Source organism: Mesoplodon mirus, assembly GCF_964341445.2.
Source record: "Mesoplodon mirus genome assembly, chromosome: 17".
Taxonomy (NCBI): Eukaryota; Metazoa; Chordata; class Mammalia; order Artiodactyla; family Ziphiidae; genus Mesoplodon; species Mesoplodon mirus.
This window is the reverse complement of record NC_138993.1, coordinates 1,365,955-1,387,901: the sequence shown is the minus strand read 5'-3', so window position 1 is coordinate 1,387,901 and position 21,947 is coordinate 1,365,955. Positions and strand designations below refer to the sequence as shown.

The following is a 21,947-nucleotide window of genomic DNA, read 5'->3' as shown; positions in this document are numbered from 1 at the left end:
ACAATGACTGTGGGTGTAGCAGCCTTTGCCTTTTCCCCCTCTTTTTTTTTTCTTTTTTTTGATTTTCAAATTAATTTCAGCCCTGCCAAAAGATAAACTATACCTTTCTAAATAGGATTTAGAGTTACTTTCACAAGACACAAGCAAATCATACCTTTGTGTCGTACCTTCCCCCAGGCTTCCCCAGGTTATTAAAGTAGCATGCGTTCATTGTGCACTTTTGGAAAATACAGAAAAGTATAAAGAGAAAATAAAAATGGCCTGCAATTATATCAGCCCAGATATGACCACTCTGAACATTTTGGTATGAAAGTGGCCACATTTGATTTCTAGTTAAAGGAAATTAAGGGAAGTTATCAAGGAGCGATGAGCCCGGGGTGACAGGTAGAAACAGGCTGATCACAAAACAGCACGTACGATATGATCCCAGTTCTTCTGTTGCAGAAATATACGCGTTGACTCTCTCCCTGCTCACCTTCCCACTCAGCTCTCCCGCCAGGCCGGGGACCACAGGCTCCTGTCCCCATCTGTTCCCTGCACAAAACCCTCCGAGCGGTCACTCTGGAAAGGAAGGATCCTGTCCTTTCCCTCCGGAAACCTTCCCACTGTGCTGGGGACGAGTTCTTAGCCTCAGGTCCCGCCCTTTCCCGCGGTCGGCACCCTGGCCCCGCCGGCTGTGTGACCTCTTCTCAGGCTTCCCAACTCCAGCCCCCCCTTGCCTGGGTGATGCCCTCTCCTCTTTGGAGGCTTGTCTTAGTGTCATGGATTCAGAAAAGCCTTTTCTGATCCCTGGTCTAAACTGGAACCCCCTGTTTTTGTTCTTTCGTTACAGTGGAAGTTCCCTCCGTGGCTTTTATCAGAATTTGTTTCTATGTGTGTAGTTGTGTATTTTGTTCAGTAACCATCTCTCCCTTCAGGTTTCAGACCTGTGAAGCAGTGGCTTTGTTCTGATCACCGTCCTCTAGGCCCTAAAACTGTGCAAACCCTCAGAAGTGAAGGGATAAAGGTTTCATCATACACATTTTTGTTTGTAACATCTGTGTTATATTCCATTGTTCAAACAGATGTTCTGTAATTTATTGTGAATAACTGGTGTTAAAAGGTAAACCGAGGCATATTACACATTTTAAGAGTTTGTTTGAGCAAAAATCTATTTGAGTTGGACAGCACCACGTCGGAAGTGTTAGGAGCTCCAGTGACCAGGCAGGGGACAGGGAAGCAGGAGGTACCGGTGGGCTGCAGCGAGGCCTGGCCACCGCGAGGGGCGGAGTTTCGGGCTCATGCCCGGGCTGACATGGCATCAAACCACGCGGGGCTCGCGGCCTCCTCGTCTGAGCAGCTCAGCGCTGGCGATGAACAGCCTTCTGTGGGAATCATAACGGATTTCACTGATTTCCTGGGAATAAATTTTAGAAATGGAATTACTAGGGCAAGTGATAAGAGCCTTTTTATAGTTTTTATTTGGATCGCCACATTTCTTGAGAAGTGTTTAAGTTGCACTTACGCTTTCAACCCTTCCAGCAATGAGTGAGATCTGTCTCGGATCGTCCCTGACCAGAGCCGCTCCTTCAGTCATTGTTTAATGAACACTTTCCCCGATGCCTGCTATGTTTTCCTCCCAAGTAGCTTTCACATCTCTGTCTTTTCCGTGCTAACACCCTGCCCTACCCTAGATAATCCTGAGAAGGCCCCCGACCCGCATTCCTCCCGGTGGCCTTTTCCTGAAACGCGGCCGCAGCCACCCCCTTGGGAGCCGCTGCGCTTCCTCATCCGACCCCGTCCTTTCTCTCGTTGCCAGGCACACCCGCCTGCCCCGGCCGTATCCCCCTCCTTACACGCCGGCGGCCTCCAGGCCGAGTAACTGCCCCGCACGCACTGTCCGTCCTCCTGCCGGGGCCTCCCCGGCAGCCCCGCTGCATCCCACCCCGCCAAAGCCCGCTTCTTCCGTGGTCCATTGTGTGGCCTCGGGCAGTGGGTTCCCGCGTGAGCCGCGTTCTCCCTTCCCTGAATCCCCGTTTCCATCAGGACCCCCCAGGCAACCGTGGTGCCTTACACGGGGTCTTAGGGATTCGCTGGCCCACCTGGCACGTTTCACAGGTGAATTAGCTGAGAACCCACAACAGTAGAAGGAATCGGTGAAATTAAATATGGATCAGTGGACATCACACAAGCAAAAAACAGAGAAAAGATTGAAGAGAAGTAAACAGAATCTCAGCGGCCTGTGGCACAGTAACGAGGGGTCCAGGATGTGTGACGTGTGTGAACTGGAATCCCTGAAGGAGGAAAGGACAGAAAAACATCTGAAGCAGTAATGGCCGAAAACTTCCCGAATTCGGTGAAAACGTTCAGGTACAGGCAGATCTCAGTAAAACGAGGCTTCGCTTTGTCGCGGCTCGCGCACCGGGGGTGGGGCTTAAGTGGAGATACCACTGACCCTTGAACGACTTGGGTTTGAACTTCACGGGGCCACTTATCCACAGATTCTCTTCAGCAAGTGTGTCCCGCGCACTCTGTGGTAGGTTGAATCCACGGACATGGAATCACGAGTGCGGACGGCCGACTGTACAGCTGTACACGGGTTCTCGGCTGTGTGGGCAGTTGAAACCCCTAACCAACCCCCATTGCTCCGGGTCAGCTGTAGCAAGGGTCCTATATTTTTCCTGACACAATTAGAAATCAACATTTAGGTAGGTTGTGGTACGTTAAAAATGCACGTTGCAGCCTTTAGAGCCGTCACTAAAATGCAGTTGGAGGAGATAGAGCTGCAGAGTCAGTGAGGAATTCAAGCGGACGACTAGAGCAGCGTTTGCTTAGCGCGGAAGGAGCCGGGGAGGGCGGAGTGGCGGAGTGAAAGCCAGATGCGTGGGCAGGAATGCAGACCTAAGTGAAGCCGTAGTGATCATTACACTCGCTGCATAAAGGGATTAAGCCCTCCAATCAAAAGGCAGAGACTGTCACACTGAATGAAAAAGCAAGATCCACCTCTGTCCCGTCTACAAGGCACACCTGTTACAAGGACAAGGACACAAAGAGACTGAAAGCCAAAGTCTGGGGGAAACGTCTGCCCTGCAAACGTAAACATAAAGTAGATGCGGTGGCGACGTTGAAATCAGACAGTACCCTCCACGGTGAGGGTTACTTGAGACAGGGGCACCATAATAAAAGGGCCAGTACGTCAGGATGATGTACCAGGGAGAACACACCTGAAGACAAAGCTTCAGGCTCTGTGGGGTGAGGTGTGCCACGCGGGAGCTAAAAGGAGCAATAGACAAATCCATGGTCGCACGTGGAAGCCTTCACCTGGCTCTCCCATGGTCGATGGAGCGGCCGACGAGGATCGGTAGGATGCAGGACACGCAACTCCGCGTCCCTCCAGCCTGGAGCATCGTGCGGGGGTCCTTCCTCCGTGCTGCGGGGGGGAGGCCCCGCCCTCCGTGAATCAGCCGGCCACTCACATGTAGTGATTCTAGATGCTGACGGGGACAGTCGAGGCCCGAATTGGGTAGGTCAGTAGTTTCGATCCCGAGCCAATAAAAACCAGACAGGGTTTCAGGCTGCTGTGCCTCGCGTCATGGACAGAGCTGAACACCCGAATGACCCTGCGTCTGGGGAGGTGCTGAAAGGCACTTGCTGAACAAGAAGGGGCCACCAGCTTGGGCACCTTCCCTCTGAAGATGCCTTGCATGGTGTTCCCGCAGGTGCACCCGTGCTGGCCCCGGGACACCAACAGAAACTCCTCGGTCAGTGTACTTGAATTCTAGTTCATTAACCGTGCAGAACTCACTGGGAGTAGTAAATAGTAGCTTAGACGTAAAGGAATACTGACGTAGTTGATAATAACCTGTTAAATAAATAAAAATCCATGAATCAAAAAGCAAAACAGAATGAGACGGCCAGTCAGTGGGCAGCTGCAGCCTGCCGAGTTCTGCAGTGGGCGCTCGGTGGGCCCGGCGGAGGCTCCCAGGCCCTTACTGCCCGTGGGGGGCACCTGCGCTGACCCAGGCAGCCCGTCTGAGTTGAAGTCTGCGCTGAGCCTGATACATGCCTGATTTGGAGGACTTCGTGCAAAAAAGAGAATGTAAGATATCTCTGTACCTTTAATATTGATTGCACTTGAAAGAGATATATGGGGGTAAATAACGTATTAACACTAATTCCACCTTTACCTGTTTCTTCTTAAATGCGGCTACAGGAAAATGGAAGTCCCTCTGTGGCCCGCGTTAGCTCTCTGTCGGGCAGTGGTCAGTTGTGCCAGTGAAGGCGGTCAAACCCTCGCTCACTCCCTGCCCAGACCTCGTGCACTAGAAATGTCAACCAGCTTGGAAAGGGCAACTCATGATTTCATGACTACTATAGGTGTGTTGTTTTCAAAATCGTAATTTATGTTCGTTATAGAACATTCTAGACATTGTGGATGAAAATGAAAGCAGCTGAAAATCTTACCTCTGAAAGACAGCCACTGATAAGATTACGTTTTTAACATCAATATTTTGATAGATAAGCACCTTCAGTCGTATGTGTGTGTGTGTGTTTATTTATTTGTTTGTTTATTTATTTATTCAGTCCCATTGGGTCTTCGTTGCTGCTCACGGGTTTTCTCTAGATGCAGTGAGCAGGTGCTACTCTGCATTGCGGTGCGCAGGCTTCTCATTGTGGTGGCTTCTCTTGTTGTAGAGCACGGGCTCTAGGCACGCGGGCTTCAGTAGTTGTGGCACACATGCTCAGTAGTTGTGGCTCGCCGGCTCTAGAGCGCAGGCTCAGTAGTTGTGGCGCATGGGCTTAGTTGCTCTGCGGCATGTGGGATCTTCCCGGACCAGGGCTCGAACCTGCGCCCCTGCATTGGCAAGTGGATTCTTAACCACTGCACCACCAGGAAAGTCCAATATGTATGTATTTTACAAGAAAACAACTTTTTGATTTTTACTAAAGGCTTTAGGTTTATCATTCCATGAATTGCTGCTTCTTTCCATATACTGGTTCTTTTTCTTCTCGTGTTTAAGTCCGTTCATGTTTTTTCACAGTTGAATATTGAACTTTTCTCTGTGCAGGTCTGTAACTCGCTGTGGCATCCCCACAGGATGCCAAGATACTTGCTTTGTTTTTCCAAAGTCCCCCGATTCTTTTTCTCGTAGCCAGTAGCACAGAATGTGTCATTAACTGGACCTCTCTCCCATCCTTTTGGAGCCCTCAGATCTTGTTTCACTGTCGGTCCTCCATTTCACGACTCAGGAGCCCAGTGTTCTTGTTGAGGGTCGCAGGCTCCCCGCCTGCAGGCGCTGTCGGGTGAGCAGCTGATCCTGAGTGAACCTGGTCCCCACCGCGGGCACCGCGCGAGCCCAGGCTGTGTGACGCAGGGCTCGCAGACTGGACCCTAACGCTTTATTTCTTGGGCAGTTGTGTTTTATTCTGCCCCACACGGTGTCTTACCCATTTTTTAAAAGGTCTGTTGCCGCTTTTTCAAAATCAGGAGGTTTCATATTATAATTTGGGTTTTTCGCTTCCCTTGAAAAGTAGAAGCCAGTTCTTGTCCCTCATGTGGACACCAGTCCCGGGGCTTTGGGATGGCCCCTGAGCCCTGTGCTCCAGCCCTGGTTCAGTGCTGATGCAGGAACAAGTTGTCTAGGGAAGCTGAATCCTGGGGCCAGCGTGGGGTGGGGAGGTGTCCAGCCCCAGGACAGCGCCCCGAGTGAGCACCCACTCGCTCCTCCGAGCTGGTGCAGCACAGACCCCGGTGCTCCTCCACCTCCAAAGAGAAGGTCAGATGGACACACACAGTGGGATGGTCCTCGGCCATGGAAATGAGGAAGCCCTACCATGTGTGACCTGCTCAGTGAGAGAAGCCTGATGGAGAAAGACAGGTACTGTGTGATCTCACGCGTGGAACCTCAAACAAAACAGGAAGCAAGCTCATAGATGCAGAGAACAGATCCGTGTCACCAGAGGCAGGTGGGGTGGGAGGAGAAATGGGTGAAGGGGTCAAAGGGTAAAAAGAAAACAAAGTAACTAGCGGTGGTAGTAAACTCAGTTGTTGCCAATGTTACTGTTACTATCACGACACAACCCTCCCGAAGGAGTATCACCCCTGCATTGGGACAAGTTGGCTCTAGAAGAAAAAGGGGGAAAAACAGTTAAGTGTAAAATTTTCTTTATTCGAATTATAATGAACTTTTAGGGACTGCACCAGAGATGTTAAGAAAAAAAAGCGCGGGGGCTTCCCTGGCGGTCCAGTGGTTAAGACTCCGTGCTTCCAGTGCAGGGGGCGCAGGTTCCATCCCTGGTCAGGGAACTAAGGTCCCACATGCTGTGCGACGCGGCCAAGAAAGAAAAAAAAAAAGGAAAAACAGAAAGAAAAAAAAAAGGAATTAAAAAAGATGCCTAAAGTACATGAAAAGTTCTCAACATCACTAATTATTAGAGAGATGCAAATCAGAACTACAATGAGGTATCACCTCACACCAGGCAGAATGGCCATCAGCAAGTCTACAAACAATAAATGCTGGAGAGGGTGTGGAGAAAAGGGAAGCCTCCTCACTGTTGGTGGGAATGTAAATTGATACAGCCACTATGGAGAACAGTATGGAGGTTCCTCAGAAAACTAAAAATAGAGTTACCATATGATCCAGCAATCCCACTCCTGGATATAAATCCAGACAAAACTATAATTCAAAAAGATACATGCACCCCTGTGTTCAGTGCAGCACTGTTTACAATAGGCAAGACATGGAAACAACCTAAATGTCCATCGACAGATGAATGGATAAAGAAGATGTAGTACATATATACAATGGAATATTAACCATAAAAAAGAATGAAATAATGCCATTTGCAGCAACATGGATGGAACTAGATATTACCATATTAAATGAAGTTAAGTCAGAAAGAGAAAGACATATATCGCTTATATGTGGAATCTAATTTTTAAAAAGATACAAATGAACTTATTTACAGAACAGAAACAGTCTTACAGATATCGAAGAACATCTTATGGTTACCAAAGGGGAAACATGGGGGGAGGGATAAAATAGGAGGTTGGGATTGACATACACACAGTGCTATATATAAAATAGACAATCAACAAGGACCCACTGTATAGTACAGGGAATTCTACTCAGTATTCTGTGATAACCTATATGAGAAAAGAATCTGTAAGGAATGGATATATGTATATGTATAGCTGAATCACTTTGCTGTATACCTGACACTAACACAACATGGTAAATCAACTCCAATAAAATTAAAAAAAAAAAAAAAGATTGCCTAAATGGGGAATACCAGACGCCAGCCATTGGCAAAGCATCCCACTGAAGAGTAAAAAGGGGAATTTTTATTACTTTTTTTTTAAACATATGATGAAGATAATAGATGTGTCCCAGAAAAAGTCATTGTTCCTTTGAAAGCAGAGCCTCGACGCTTTTTTCTGCCGCCAGAGTATCTGGAAAATCCCTTTGTGAGCAAAGTGAGGCTCTTCTGTTCTCAATCAGGGCGAGTAACTCTAACAGATCCAGTTTCTCAAAAACACGTGCGTGAAGGCTGTGGAAACACTCCTATCTGGAGTGACTTGTGTCTGTGTCTGTGACACCCCTGGTCTCTCCCCTGCTTGCCGACCAGCCCGTAGAAGCCGTCCTCTGACTCGGTCTGTCTGCTTAGAGCCGGGCTGGGAGGGGGGCGGGGTCGGGGTCGCGAAGCTCCGGGCCGGGTCCCCGCTCCTCCGTGGTGTCTGTCCTCTTCCTCCTCACGTGGACGGACCCTCTACCTTCACCCCGGTCACCGCAGGGTCACTGGGTGAGGTCAGCTCTTCCGATTCGAGGACGAAAGTACAGGAGGCCCAGTGGAGGTTTTCACTCCCGGTCGTGGGGCTGAGAGGGCGGCCGGTCCGCACCCGGTGCTGCTCTGTGACCGGGGACCGGGGTCCTGGGAGCTCCCCTCCTGGGCCGGCTTCCCGGGGGCGGGAGGGAAGCGAGGAGCCGTGCCGGGTTGGAGGCCGAGCCGGAGCAGGGCCTGTTCTCTCTGGAACCCTGGGTGTGCGCAGCAGCCGCGCCTTTCCACGCTCTTCATCCTGGAAACCGCTCACTTTCAGGGGCGGCCGGAATGGAACGCACCGCCCCACGCGCCCGCCTCCCAGGGCCACGTGGCACCGGGGACACGCCTCGGGGCTGGTCTGGGCTCCAGAGGCGCAGTGCGGAGGGGAAGCCCGTGGCCTCCGGGTGGCAGGGGCCGGTCCTTGCTGACCTCGTGCAGCTGGGCCCGGGTGCCTCATCTGTGCGCAGGTGTTTGTGGCCAGGTGGCCATGTCTGGACGGTCTGCGGTGAGTCCGGGCGGGGGCCTGGGGACGGAAACGCTTATCCGGCCGGGCGCGGGGCCCCTTCCCCTGACACCCCCCTCTCAGGACTCTCCCCACGGCTCCAGGACCGGGAGGCGCCCGCAGTCCCGACCCTGACGCACCGGGGAGCCGGACGCACCTGGACCACAAGGTCCTCGCGGCTGATGGAGACGCCTGCCAGGCTTGCCCGTGTCACAGCGGAGTCGCTGTTGTGCTCCGGGGATGTTCTTTTATTTTTTGTTATTATTTTACTTTAGTAGAATTGCTTTACAATGTTGTGTTAGTTTTTGCTGTACAGTGAAGTGAATCAGCTATATGTATGTGTGTGTATATATATATATATATGTATATCCCCTCCCTCTTGGACCTCCCTTCCCCCCCCCCAGTCCCACCCCTCTAGGTCATCACAGAGCACCGAGCTGAGCTCCCTGTGCTATACAGCAGGTTCCCCCTAGCTATCTGTTTTACACGTGGTAGTATATATGTCAATCCCAATCTCCCAGTTCATCCCACCCTCCCCTTTCCCTGCTGTGTCCACAAGTCCGTTCTCTATGTCTGTGTCTCTATTCGTGCCCTGCAAATAGGTTCATCTGTACCATTTTTCTAAGATTCCACATACATGCGTTAATATACGGTATTTGTTTTTCTCTTTCTGACTTACTTCGTTCTGTATGACAGACTCTGGGTCCATCCACATCTCTACAAATGACTCAGTTTCGTTCCTTTTTATGGCTGAGTAATATTCCATTGTATATATGTGCCACATCTTCTTTATCCATTCATCTGTCGATGGACACTTAGGTTGATTCCATCTCCTGGCTATTGAAACTAGAGCTGCAGTGAACATTTTGGTACATGACTCTTTTTGAATTACGGTTTTCTCAGGGTATATGCCCAGTAGTGGGATTGCTGGGTTGAACGGTAGCTCTATTTTTAGCTTTTTAAGGAACCTCCATACTGTTCTCCATACTGGCTGTATCAATTTACATTCCCACCAACAGTGCAGGAGGGTTCCCTTTTCTCCACACCCTCTGCAGCATCCGCTGTTTGTAGGTTTTTGATGCTGGCCACTCTTGCCCGGTGTGAGGTGACACCTGACGTATGTGGGTTCTATCTGGAAGGGGAGGGATGAACGGCCACCGGCCTCAACCCCTGCAGCACGGCCGGCATCACTCACAAGAAAACCCACGCTTCCTGTTCTCCAGGAAAGTGTGCCAATGAAAAAACAAACAAGCTTAGTTTTCTGAGAGATTTAAAATACTTAATTAAAAACTCAAGCAAAAAGACAACATGGTCTCATTTTTCTAAATGTCCGATTCCTCTGTCGGCCGTGGTCGCTACTGTGCGGACTGCCGCTCTGCGTACCAGGCACCACACAGGTGCTCACGGCAGGCGAGAAGAGGAGGCGGCAGGTGGGCTGCCGGACCTGCTTCCCCGGGGGGAAACGAGACGCAGCGCTAACTTAATTGTCACAAAACAGACTCGATCTTAGTGCAGGTCAGGTCGCTCCGCTGGAAAAAGAATGTTATTTGTGAATTTCTGAGGAAGGAGTTTTCATTTGGTTGAATCTGTAAAGTTAAGCTACTCAGCAAACTTTTTTTTTTTTTGAGTGTCTCACTCCTCCTTCCTTGGCCCCGGGATGTTTGGCCTGTCGCTCAGATTAGACTTTCAGCCTGAGAGCAGCCGGCAGAGCTCGTGTCGCTGCTGGGCTGGCAGTCACGCCTCTCACCCAGGGATGGAGGGTGCGATGCCGCGGGGGTCTCAGCATCTCCATGCTTCCTGAGAGTTGCCAGAAAGCCGTCCTGGTGGGTGACTTTCAGGAAAGGATCCAGCATACGCTTTTCCTCCAGAAACAGCCATTCACAGGAGTCCTGGCCGAGGGATCGCGGCACTCACACTGCAGCGCTGGAGCCCCACGCGGGGTGAGGTGGGCGGGCGAGTGTTCACCTGCCGGCCTCCCTCCTCTGGCTCCGGCCTCCCTCCTCTGGCTCCGGCCTCCCTCCTCTGGCTCCGGCCTCAGCGTCGGGCGTGTTTCAGGCAGACAGTTTGTCTCCACCAGGTTTGGTGACGGCAGCTGTGTTACAGACCTCACCGCCTGTTCTAGTTTTCTAGAATTATTTTAGGTGTTTTTTCCCCTAAATATTTAGCATTTTAGTTCCACTTCCTTGTTTAATTTTAAAATGATCTATTGACATTTAATGGAAGGACAAGAACAAGGACATTCCAGAGAGGAAATAAAAAGAACATTCCAACACAACATGGAAGGGCCCCTGTAAGACAGGGTTCTGTTCCAGCCTTTAACAAGGTCAGGGCCGTGTGTCACTTAGAGCCTTTCATTACCTTTCCTGCTTGTTTTAGAGCTTGTCTACAGAAAATCAGACTCTTTGCATGGATTTTGGAGCTTCTATAAGGTATAATGATAAGTATTCCCTGGAGCCCATTGCTCAGTCTAAGAAATGAGCATATTCCTCGGCATCACGTCAGGGCGCCTGCTCCCGTCCACTTGGGACTGACACGGTGAGGCCACGGCTCTGGTGAGTCGCTGGAGGCCCTGGAGCAGCTCTGCTTCACCTGCCACCGCAGCTGGGCCTTAACCGGCCCGGGCAGCGTGTGGGAAGTGGGCAGTGAGACCCACGGGTGTGGGCCTCTTCCTGCCTGAGGGGGCACCTCCCTGTCACCCCCGCGTCCCCGCAGCCGAGACCGTGAAGCCGCCGACTCGAGCGCTGCCAGTTGCTCTGTAACAGCTACAAGCGCTTTTTTTGTGTGTTTGTTTATTTTTGGCTGCGTTGGGTCTTCGTTGCTGTGCACAGGCTTTCTCTAGTTGCGGCGAGCGGGGGCTACTCTTCATTGTGCGCGGGCTTCTCGTTGCGGTGGCTTCTCTTGTTGCGGAGCACAGGCTCTAGGCTCAGGGGCTTCAGTAGTTGTGGCACGTGGGCTTCAGTAGGTGTGGCTGGCAGGCTCTAGAGCGCAGGCTCAGTAGTTGTGGCGCACGGGCTTAGTTGCTCCACGGCATGTGGGATCGTCCCGGACCAGGGCTCGAACCCGTGTCCCCTGCATCGGCAGGCGGACTCTCAGCCACTGCGCCACCAGGGAGGCCCCGCTACAAATGCTTTGAGTGCCTCTCCTTCCTATCTAGTCCTTGCTATCACTGTGGCTTTGGGTAAGTTGCTAATCCGTCTTACTCTCTCGGTTTTTGCATCTCTGACACGTGGCTGGCGGCACTCAGTTCTCGGGGTGATTGTGGCGGACAGGACGGGGCTCAGATGCAGGGCCCTCTGTCCACACATTCACCCCACAGGCCTTCCTGCTGCTCATTTCTTTACAAATCTGCCAACAGCCTGTACGTGCGACTCTCCGACAGGGGTGCTAATGGCATTTTCTAAGAGCATCGTTTTAAAGTGGGACCGCTGCTAGGTAGAAAGTTTGGCTGGAAGATTTCCTAGTGGAGCTCCGGCAGGTATTGATGAAGCTTGTCGTCTTTGGAACTCTTAACTCTGCAGCGGCCCAGATGTTTGAAATTCCTGGCCGAGGGCAGAGCCTCCCATTGTATGGACCTGTCCCAAGGTGGGTTAAAGTAGCTGTTTTCTCAGAGAAAACGATCGTGCACCTGCAAGCACATGTGTAGTTATCGTCTGGTGTTTAGTCTGCTGCCTGTGGGCACGTGACCAGCTGGAGAAAGCCAGGCCTCCCTGTAACGAGGAGCATCCCTGCTGTGGTGTCACACGTGTCCGTGGAGGGTGGAGAGGACACAGGTTCTGACCCGCAGCCGGAGCTGACACACACGCACGGTCTCTAGAAGCCCGTCTCCATAGAGCCGAGAGAAGGAAGCATTTTTAAACAGCAGCCAAAGAAGAGGTGAGAGGAAGTAAGGGGGGGTCGTGGGTCCCAACACCAGAGAACCTGGTGGTTACTTGGCTGCGTTTCTGGAAGATCGTCAGGCCCCCATCGCCCTGAGGTGCCACCGTGAACATGTTGGTATCTGGTGTGATTTTTTTTTTTTAATTTACAAAATGAGGCCATATCGTATGTGCTACTGGGTTTGTTTGCTTTGGCTTGTGTTGGAGGCTGTTTGTACGTGGGGGTGATGGCCACAGTGCTGAAGGCGGGGGCTGCGCTGCAGGGTGGCTGGCTGGAGGCCGGACTCACTGCCGCCCACGTCCGGGCTTGGCTTCTCCGGGGGAGGGGAGACCCTCAGCTCCGTGAGGTGTGGCGGTGCCGAGGGGGCCATGTCCTGGCTCCCTTGACCCTCTGCCCCTCGCTGTGCTGCAGTCTCTGGTCGGAGCTTCGGGTTCAGTGTCCCCAGGGGAGGGGAGGGCCGGGCCGGGTGGGACCCTGGGTCCTCATCCTCTCCTGCCCGGTGGGCTCACAGCTTGCTCCTGGGCGTTTCACCCCCTCCCTCTGGCTTCTCTATTCCAAAACGTCCTGAGGTCCCTCCTCCACTGTGACTGTCGCGTCAGAGCACGGATGGAAAATGATAAGAGTGATTTGGCGGCTGATGCAGCAGGTATGAGCCGAAGCCCCGTGTATGTTTTTGTGACCCACTTTTTGTGCTTGGCTTGTTTTACTTTACAGTATATCGTAAGCATTGCCCCGTGTCATTTTATTCTCCGACACACTGTCTAAAAAAAACAAAGTGTCGTATTCCAGTGAATTGATGATAGACCTTGGTCTATTCTGGGGCACCCAGCTTGTTGGAACGTTGTCACCCGTAAGCGACAGCCAGTGGGTAGGACCCTCATTAACTCTTTCACTGCTGGACAGGACCCGCTGGGCCACAGGAGGGGCTGTTTGAGGCAGGAGCAGGTGCGGAGGGGGGTGGGACTCGGCGCCTCGAGAGCCTCCAGGGCGGAGACCATGCGGGACGGCGCTCTTCCCGCCCCCTGCGCGCTCACGAGGTGGGGCCGCCAGGGCAGGAAGGGCTGGGCTTTGGCCTGTCTGTTCCTCCGTTCGTTCATCGCTTTCCGAGCGCCCAGGCAGTTCCTGTCTGCCAAGCCGTGGACACAGACGTGAGCAGGACGCAGCTTCTGGCCCCGAGAACTTCAGGATGAGCAGGCGGGATTGTGGACAAGGGGCACAGGCCGTGCGTGGGCCGGCAGCACCGGGGCTGGCCTTCCTGTCACACATGCCTGTGATGACTGATGACGATGTAATATTTCAGACGTCTATAGAAGCAGAGAGAATGACGTAACCGTCTCCCACCCTGTTCCGGAGAGCTTCGGGAGCAGCGCCGTGTCGCACGGAGCAGCTTCTCTGGGCCTCCGTGCTGGGTTCCTCACCCCCACTCGTGTTCGCTGCTGTTGCTTCCGACGCATTCTGTAACCAATCTGCAGTGCGGTGCAGTTTTACAAGTTTTTTAAAACCCCTGTATAATATGATTTTGCAGCTTCCTTTTTCCGTCTGCATCATGTTTCTGAGGCTTGTCGACGTTGATGGTCGAGGCTCCCGTTCACTGTAATTGCTGTCATTTCACCGCCACTGACGTCTCCGTTATCCCACTAATGGGTGTTTAGATTGTTTCCAGCTTTCCATTCTCGACAGAAGTGCAGCAGGCGTTCTCCTGTGTGTCTTCCTGTGAACACGTGGGGACTTCCTCCGGAAGTGGGGTTTGTGGGTCACAGGATGTGAGCATCCCTGACTTTACCAGAAGCTGTCACAGTGTTCTGTGTGGTTTACGGGTCAGCGTCTCGTCCTCAGCCTCTGCGGGGCGGTCTTCCCTGTCCTAGCCAACACTTGGTGGTGTCAGGTATTTTAATAACTTGTCCATCTAATGAGTGTGAGATGGCCCCTTGTTTTAAAAAGTGCAGGCTCTGATGACTGATGATGTTGGACTTCTTTTGACTATTTGCATTTTGAGTTCTGACTTTACCACTGACTGTATGAACTTGGGAAATGATTACTCATTCTGAGCCTCAGTCTCCTGATTTTTTAAAAAATATTTTATTTATTTATTTGGCTTCACCGGGTCTTACTTGTGGCACGAAGGATCTTCTTTGCTGCGTGCGGGATCTTTAGTTGCGGCATGCGGGATCTAGTTCCCCGACTAGAGATTGAACCCGGACCCCCTGCATTGGGAACTCGGAGTGTTAGCCACTGGACCAGCACGGAACTCCCAGTTTCCTGATTTTGATCACCTGCATTTCAGGGCGATTCCAAGACTCGGAGACTCGTGCACAGCTCCCGCTCTCTGTCTCAGTCCCGAGTCCTCCCACCAACAGGCCCACGAGTCTGCGCCTCCGTTGAAGAGACCCTCCCAAAGGCTGGTCTGCAGCATGAGAGGAGCTGAGGTCCCCCTGGGCTGCGAGGGCCCTCCCGGGAACCCAGCAGGAGTCTGTGGGGACCTGGACAGTCGGTGCGTCTGCACGGTCACGCCGGCCCCTTAAGCTCCCTCATCCCCCTTAGACTGTGCTCTCCACAGCGCAGCCAGGGGACCCTTTTAAAACAGAAGTCGGATCTTGTGCTCCAAACGCTAGGTGGCTTCCTGCCTCGATCAGGGTAAAAGCCAGCATCCTTGTCCCGGCCCACTCGATGGGCTTTCACACTGGGGGTCAACATCCATTTAAACCCTGAAATCAGTTTAAAGGATTTCAAACATGTTTTTTAAACAATATTTATTTATTTATTTGGTTGCCCCGGGTCTTAGTTGCGGCACGCGCGTGGGATCTAGTTCCCCGACCAGGGATCGAAGCCGGGCCCCCTGCATTGGGAGTGCGGAGTCTTACCCACTGGACCACCAGGGAAGTCCCAGTTTAAAGGATTTCAGAACCACGGGGTTGAGTCGGCCAGAAGGGTGCCTGCAAAGCAGCTATGTGCCTGTGTATGTCCATTTCAAGGTTACACTGTAACTTTTTCTTTGCTTTTTTTTTCTTTTTAATAGATTGTTTTTTGTTTTGGGTTTTTTTTTGTTTGTTTGGTTTTGTTTTCGGCCGCGCGAGGCTTGCGGGATCTGAGTTCTCCAACCAGGGATTGAACCCGGGCTACGGCAGTGAAAGCCTGGAATCCTACCACTAGGCCACCAGGGAACTCCCTAACTTTTTCTGAAAATTACATAAAAACTAGCTTGGAAATTTGTCTTCAGTACCATATTTCATAATTAAACATTTTTGTAAATTTCACTGTATCTTTCAAGGGTGTAGAAGTAGCAGAAGACTGTCTTCCTTCTTAAATGAGCCCATAACTTTCTAGATCGCCCCATTTACTTGGTAACATTTTAAAAAACAACCACAGAGAAGAGAGCTCCCTGAAATCTGCATCTAGATGTCCCTTCCCTTTGATGCCCGTGGGCTGATGGTCCCCAGCAAAGTGGGACGGAGGCCGTGCAGAGGGCTACAGGACACACAGGAAAAGCGCAGCTACTCATTTAAAGCGCAGAAAGGAGCTCGAAGGTCTGTGACTAAGGATGCTTGGTGGGGAGGCGCATGTGCTGTCTGTGGCTGAGACGTCTGAATGGCAGAAGTTGACGGTGGCCCTTGTCTGCACGGGAAGAGTCTCCCCACACACTCAGGCCCCTGAATTTCGGGAGCCCAGCCTGGCTCGTAGCTGATGAAGAAACCTGTTCTTCCAGAATCACGCTGAGCCGCTGGCGCTTGAGCTCTGCTGGCTGGTCCATCTCCCGGCGTCCTGACGCCCAGTCGTGGCGCAGGTCTGGCCTTCGTGGCTCCATCTTGTGTCCGCAGGTACCAGGCGGCGGGCAGCCCCCGCCCCCGTCTCCTGGGCCCAGGGTCCCGCTGCTCACGCACTGGACCGCCACCTCCTGCTTCGTCGTCTGGCATCGTGGGCTGAGACAACAACCAAATCCTTTCCTTCGTGAAAACCTTGTACCTCTGACGACAGAGTTCCCAACAAGGGTGCGAGCCAAAGCTTCCCATTAAACCCCTCCTCGATTCCCCTCCTGGCCCCGGAGGACAGTGGCCGGAGGCCCTTGGGCCTGCCTTCTCGCCGGTGTCTTCTCTCTACCCTGTAGAGTCCACAGTGCAGTTCAGAACCAAGTGTGCAGAGCTTGGCAAGCCCTTCCTTCTGGACCCTTGTCCTGACCTCTGATCTGCCCTGAAAGGAGCCGGGGCCCTGCCCAGCGGGGGAGCGGGAAGGCTGGCCCTGGGCCCCGTCGCACCGCGTGCCCCAGTTCAGACCACCCAGTGAGGCTGTGTTGTCCCCAGGCTTTCTCTGCCTGAGACCTTCTCTTCTGAACTCTGCCCGCCCCAGCTCCACCCTCCGTCTGGCATCCTCGGCTCAGGCTTTGAACGCGCCTGTCTCTCTAACTTAGCGTCACGTTCTTTGTGTTGGGACACCACGGACCTCTACCCACTCGTGTCGTCAGGCCCTCTGGCTGGTGGTGACCAGCTCCCCCCTGGAACCTGTCTTCTGAGGGGCCCGCACCGTCCACCCCTGTGCTCTCTGCCACAGGCTCCTTGCTTCCCCCAGAACTCAGAACGCCAGGGCTCGTCTCTCCCTGGCAGGGACGGTCTGGCTCCTTCCTTGTTTCCTGGGGCAGAAGAGACTGTCCTAGAGATTTTGTGAAAGGGAGGCACGTGGTTTTGTGTGTGTGCCTATTTATTGGGTGACTTGTGCGAGCCAGGTTTTAGAGGACCTGTCGGTCTCCCTAAAAGCAGGCATGTGCTGGTGAGGGTGCGGTCAGGGGTTTCCTGACAGAGCACGGGGGGTGGGCGGGGCATGCTGGGGAGGCCCGGCAGAGCCTGTTCCCTGAGCCCAGCGGCGGGCCCACTGTGTCCACGGGCAGGTTCATGCCGCTGACCGTCCTTAGGAGGCCCTGACCCTGGGCGACACATGTGCTGTTAAAACTGGTTCCCTACCCTTTCCTGGAACACGGCAAAGTGGTTTTGTATGTTATATTCTATTTCTCTATGGCTTTTCATTATTGACAAAAATGGGAGTGTTTTTTTCAAAAAGAGGTTGGACCTAAGTTATCGTAACAGGCATATCCAGGAGTGTAGTGCTCCTTTAAGAACAAATCCCACGAAGATGTAAGAATGGTTTTGTAGTTAAATATTAACCCAAGTAAAATACTTATTTAAGGGCCTGTGAAGTTGCAAGAGCATTTAGAAGGCAGTACTTCCTGCTGACTGTGTAGCCAAATTATGATAAATAGAAGCAAAGTAGGTATTTTATTATTGGCCTCATAATAGGACAACTGGAATAACCAGCTGGATAGACTGAAATAAAGACGTTATTTAGGTTCTCAGACTTCACTAATCACACCAGTAATCAATATTATGATACCATTCTCATTTTCTGTGTGTGTGTGTGTGTGTGTGTGTGTGTGTGAACTCATAGGGGATTGTGGTAGTTTCCCTGGAATGGATCACACCTCCGCTCACCTATCTCAATAGTGCCAACAGAAAATCCTTAATGTTTTAGCAAACATCCCTCGAAATCATGGAACTTTCCAGCTGAAGGGAGCTTTGGGATGACCTTGTGAAATCTTGCCCTCTCACTGGACTCAGCTGTGATCTGGAGGATTTTTGTCATCTGCCCACAATTATGTAGCTGGATAACACTGGCAGCTTTATTATAATGGAACTGGACGTACGCATAAGTCTTCCCATCAGCTTACGCTCTTTAACAAGAAGAAATCATTGCATATTTCAACATAAAACTGTCAGACTTGTTTTCCTCGTGTTCTAATCAAGCCCTTGTTTGTAGACGATGCTCAGACACATTTTGCACGTCACTATTTCTTCATGTTGTTTACCCTATTGAAAGTCGCACATTTTGTTCACTGCTGTGCACTCTGTAGAGGAGAATATTAGATGCTTAGTGCTTGTCCAGTAAGAGAATTTGGCCATAGCAAGTATTCTTGGGCTGCATTAAGTGTATCCCAGGGAATACATTAATTATAATTAACATAATCATTCTCTCATTGGATTATTTAAGCCCTCTCCTGCCCCACACGCTTCTGTTTGAGGGGCTGATTTATTGTATTATATCTAATTCAGACAGACATCTTTATGCAAGTTGACTTTTAAATCAGGGTGCACGTTTAATAACTTTTGGTAGTTGTTAACAAATAGTCACCTCAAAGGACCAAATATATATGACTGTGAAGAGTTTCACCAGCCCATTTGCCTTTATAACTGTTTTGTTTTGGTGTTAACAATTCAATATAAAACGCTATTTTATTAAAAGTGTTTCTTTGATCCTTGGTAAGGTTGAGCATTTTCCATGCGTGTTTAATTTTAGCCCAAATTTCTTCTTCATCCCCTACCTATAAGTTACTCTAAAAAACATCTTTTTCCTCGGAAGCGCTCAGTGGGCGCCCTGCCCCGCGGCCTTGCTGTCGGGCCGGGGCCTCCAGGGGCCACGCCGGGGCCGAGGGCCGGAGTGGTGCCTCATCTTCTCGTCACCCACTCACAGTTCAGAGGCCCCTTGCGGGTTTGCTTGGCCTTAGTTTTCTCTTCTTCTCCGGGAACTGCGCGGTGCCGGGTGTGTCGGGCTGGCTCGGGATCCACTCGCCCCGCGGGGCCTGCGTCTCTGGCTCGGGCCCCGGGCAGGCTGGGTCGGGAACTACTCGCCCCGCGGGGCCTGCGTCTCCGGCTCGGGCCCCGGGCAGCCTGGGTCGGGATCCACTCGCCCCGCGGGGCCTGCGTCTCTGGCTCGGGCCCTGGGCAGCCTGGGTCGCCCTTTCCTTCACCGTCACAGACAGCCACCCGCCCTTCAGGCTCTTGGAAGCTCCGGGAAACGGCCGTGAGGAGCTGCCTGCCCCCGGGCTCTGGTGCTGCGGGACTTTCAAGCCGGGCAGCTCGGGGGGTGGAGCACAAGGGACAGAGGGAGGGCAGGCGGGAGGGGACGTAGGTCTAGAAGCCGAGGGGCAAGGGGGTGGCGCGGGGGCAGCCGTGCAGACCCTGGGCCGCTGCGCACCTGGCTCCCGAAGGCCGGGGGCAAGCGTGCCGTCCGGCTGGGGCGCAGCTCAGGGGCAGGCTGTGGGCGGCCCCGGGCACCGCTCTTACAGCGGCACGGCACGCTGCCGGCCTGACATCTGGGCACTGGAGTCACAGAAACGGGGTCCTGCTTTCTGGGGGGTGGAGGCAAGACAGGGTTGTGATTCCTGATGTAAAGATTTAAAAATGATCCCGAGTTTCCTGCAGTCTGTGGGGTTTTTTTAGTATTTATTTATTTACTTACATTTTATTTATTTTGGCTGTGCCAGGTCTTAGTGGCGGCATGCGTGCGGGATCTAGTTCCCTGACCAGGGATCGAACCCGGGTCCCCTGCATTGGGAGTGCGGAGTCTTACCCACTGGACCACCAAGGAAGTCCCTTCCTGCAGTTTTTAAAGCACTCCTATACATATATGTCTAGCAGTGTCTCTGAGAGTTAATGTACGGAAACTGCACACTTGCTCAATTTGGTGGAAGGCACAGACGGCAAGGGCAACACTGCCTGACTGGCTTGTTTACTAAACAGGAGGGCGCGTTAGCGTGGGCGGGTGTGTGATCGGTGTATGGTTCGTTGTGCGATTCAAAACAGCCCTGTGAGCACGGCGGTACCTGTGGTTGCCTCCCGGTGTTTTTGCTGCTTAAGTTCCTCGACTGGAAGCGAAGCGTAAGGAAGGCTGGAATCTTGAGGCTGTGAGGCCAGTGCGCAGCAGAGAGTTTGAACACACACACGGTCCGGCGTGGTTGGTCCTCAGGGTCGCCGCTTCCTTGACACATAGCCGGTCTGAAGCAACGCACACGTGTGGCCGGTCACCCCAGAGAAGCCAAGGCTTCAGTCCCGTCCCAGGCACAGCAGATGGGCTCTGTCCGCAGGGGCCTGGCTCTCCCCCAGCTCGTGCCCTTTCCTTCGATCCCAAGGCAGCTCTGGCTACCGCTGCCCAGCCTCGCGAGCCGTCCCTTCCCGCTGCTGCCCCCAGAGGCCGCCTCCCCCCCAGCCCTTGGCTCGCGGGCGGGGCTCTTCCTGCCTCTCCCCGAGGACACAGGCACAGGTCACGGCCGCGTGCGCGCTTTGTCCAGCCACCCCGTGGGGCCCGGCCAGGATGGGGTTTAATATTATGTACACAGTCAGTGGATGTGAAGCACCGGAGTCCTTCCCGTCGTTGTGTTAGGTGGGTGGGCACAGCCCTGAGCCACAGGAGGGTCAGGCCCCCAGGCTGTCGCAGTCCTAACAGAGGGGCAGACACACCAGCGCGGGGACAGGTCCACTCTGTTAGCCGCGAAAAGCCCCTGGCCCGGCAGGTGGGGAGAGCGGCTCATCCGTCCTCAGGGTCCGGGGCATCTCCTGGGCTCCTGCCGTGGCTCTTTGCTGACCGGCCTCTGTCCTCTGGGGACCTGGGGTCGGCCTGGGGTCCTGCTGCCTGCTCACTGCCTTCTCCTCTCCGGTCCGAGCTACAGCAGTCTCTGTCAAGGCTCTCCCACCCCTGCTGCTCTCAGACCCCTCCCCTCCGGTCACCACCCGCTTCCTGCATTTGCAGTCCCCTCCTCCCCGCCCACCCACCCCTCCACCTTCAGAAGACCCCCGTCTGTCCACAGAATCCCCTCTAGCTGCCCCTCCCGGTGCCATCCTTGAAGGCTGGCTCCCCTGTCTGCCCACAGCTCTGCAGAGCCGACCGCGGGCGCCTGGGCCACAGCCCTCGCAGCCCTCCCCCTCCGGCCTGCGCACCCGACCACGGTGTCTGCAGCTCTGCCCCTGGCCCATCCTCTCACGGACCCCTGACCCTGCTTGGAAAGCTCCCGCGACTGCCTTCAGATAGGGGGCCCGGTCTGTGGTGCCTCCCCGCTGTCCCCTCCCGCCTCCCCGTTCTCCCCGCTCCAGGCCCCTGCTCTGACCACCTGCTGCCAAGAATACCCTTCCTCCACTGAGCCCTCCGGCTGCCCAAATCCCGGCTGTCCTTGAAGAGCCGGCTGTGCCTCCGTCTGGCCTGTGATCAGTCCCTGGTCCCTCTCCGTCCTCCAGCCCTCTTCCCCGGGTGCTCATCCCGCCAGCAGTGCTGGGGCCTGTCCTGGGCTGATGTCCTCTCTCGCCCGCTGCCGCCCGCATGGGCACGGGGCACTGTAAACAGTAGAGTGCAGCTCTCCCCTCGGGGCAGGGGTCCCTCCCCCAGGAAGCCTGGGGTGGGGAAGGCCCGTTATCTGACTTCCACAGGCCAGACGGGAACTTCAGTCTGGTCACAGAAGTGTTCTCAGCAGGAGCAGGACGTATGGTCCTCCAGGCCCATCGTCGCGGTCTGGGTGTCAGTGTGTGTGAGGTTGTCATTGGCCCCAGTGGTGCTGGCTTGGAGCCGGGCGCAGGGCGGGAAGGCAGTCCTGGAGGCTTCGTGTCGAGGGGACGCACACCCAGGCCCCCACTGACGTCTCTGTGTCCACCCCACCCCCAGGAGATGGCGGGCAGGGCCCTCAAGCAGACCGGCAGCCGCAGCATCGAGGCCGCCCTGGAGTTCATCAGTAAGATGGGTTACCTGGAGCCGGGCAAGGAGCAGATTGTGCGGGTCGTCAAGCAGACCTCCCCAGGTGAGCACGCTGGGGGCCGCGGGCAGGGGCCATCCTGACGGTCGCCCAAGGGTGGGGACAGCGGGTGGCAGATATGACACTGAGCTGGGTGCTTCCTACTTGCTGGGTTTGTGGACTTGTTTTGCTTATGAAAGATCGGAAAATTCACTGGATATTAAAATGAGGCAA

At 53.5% G+C, this 21,947-nt stretch overlaps 1 protein-coding gene across 2 annotated transcripts in view; it reads left to right on the top strand.

The window, feature by feature from the left end:
- Positions 1–21,947, top strand: part of LATS2 (large tumor suppressor kinase 2) — a 48,214-nt gene that overhangs the window by 14,456 nt on the left and 11,811 nt on the right. For both annotated transcript variants that reach the window (XM_082602579.1, XM_082602580.1), the window contains exon 3: positions 21,647–21,779. In XM_082602579.1, coding sequence (XP_082458705.1) covers positions 21,647–21,779 — 133 coding nt within the window. The remainder of the gene's footprint in view (positions 1–21,646; positions 21,780–21,947) is intronic.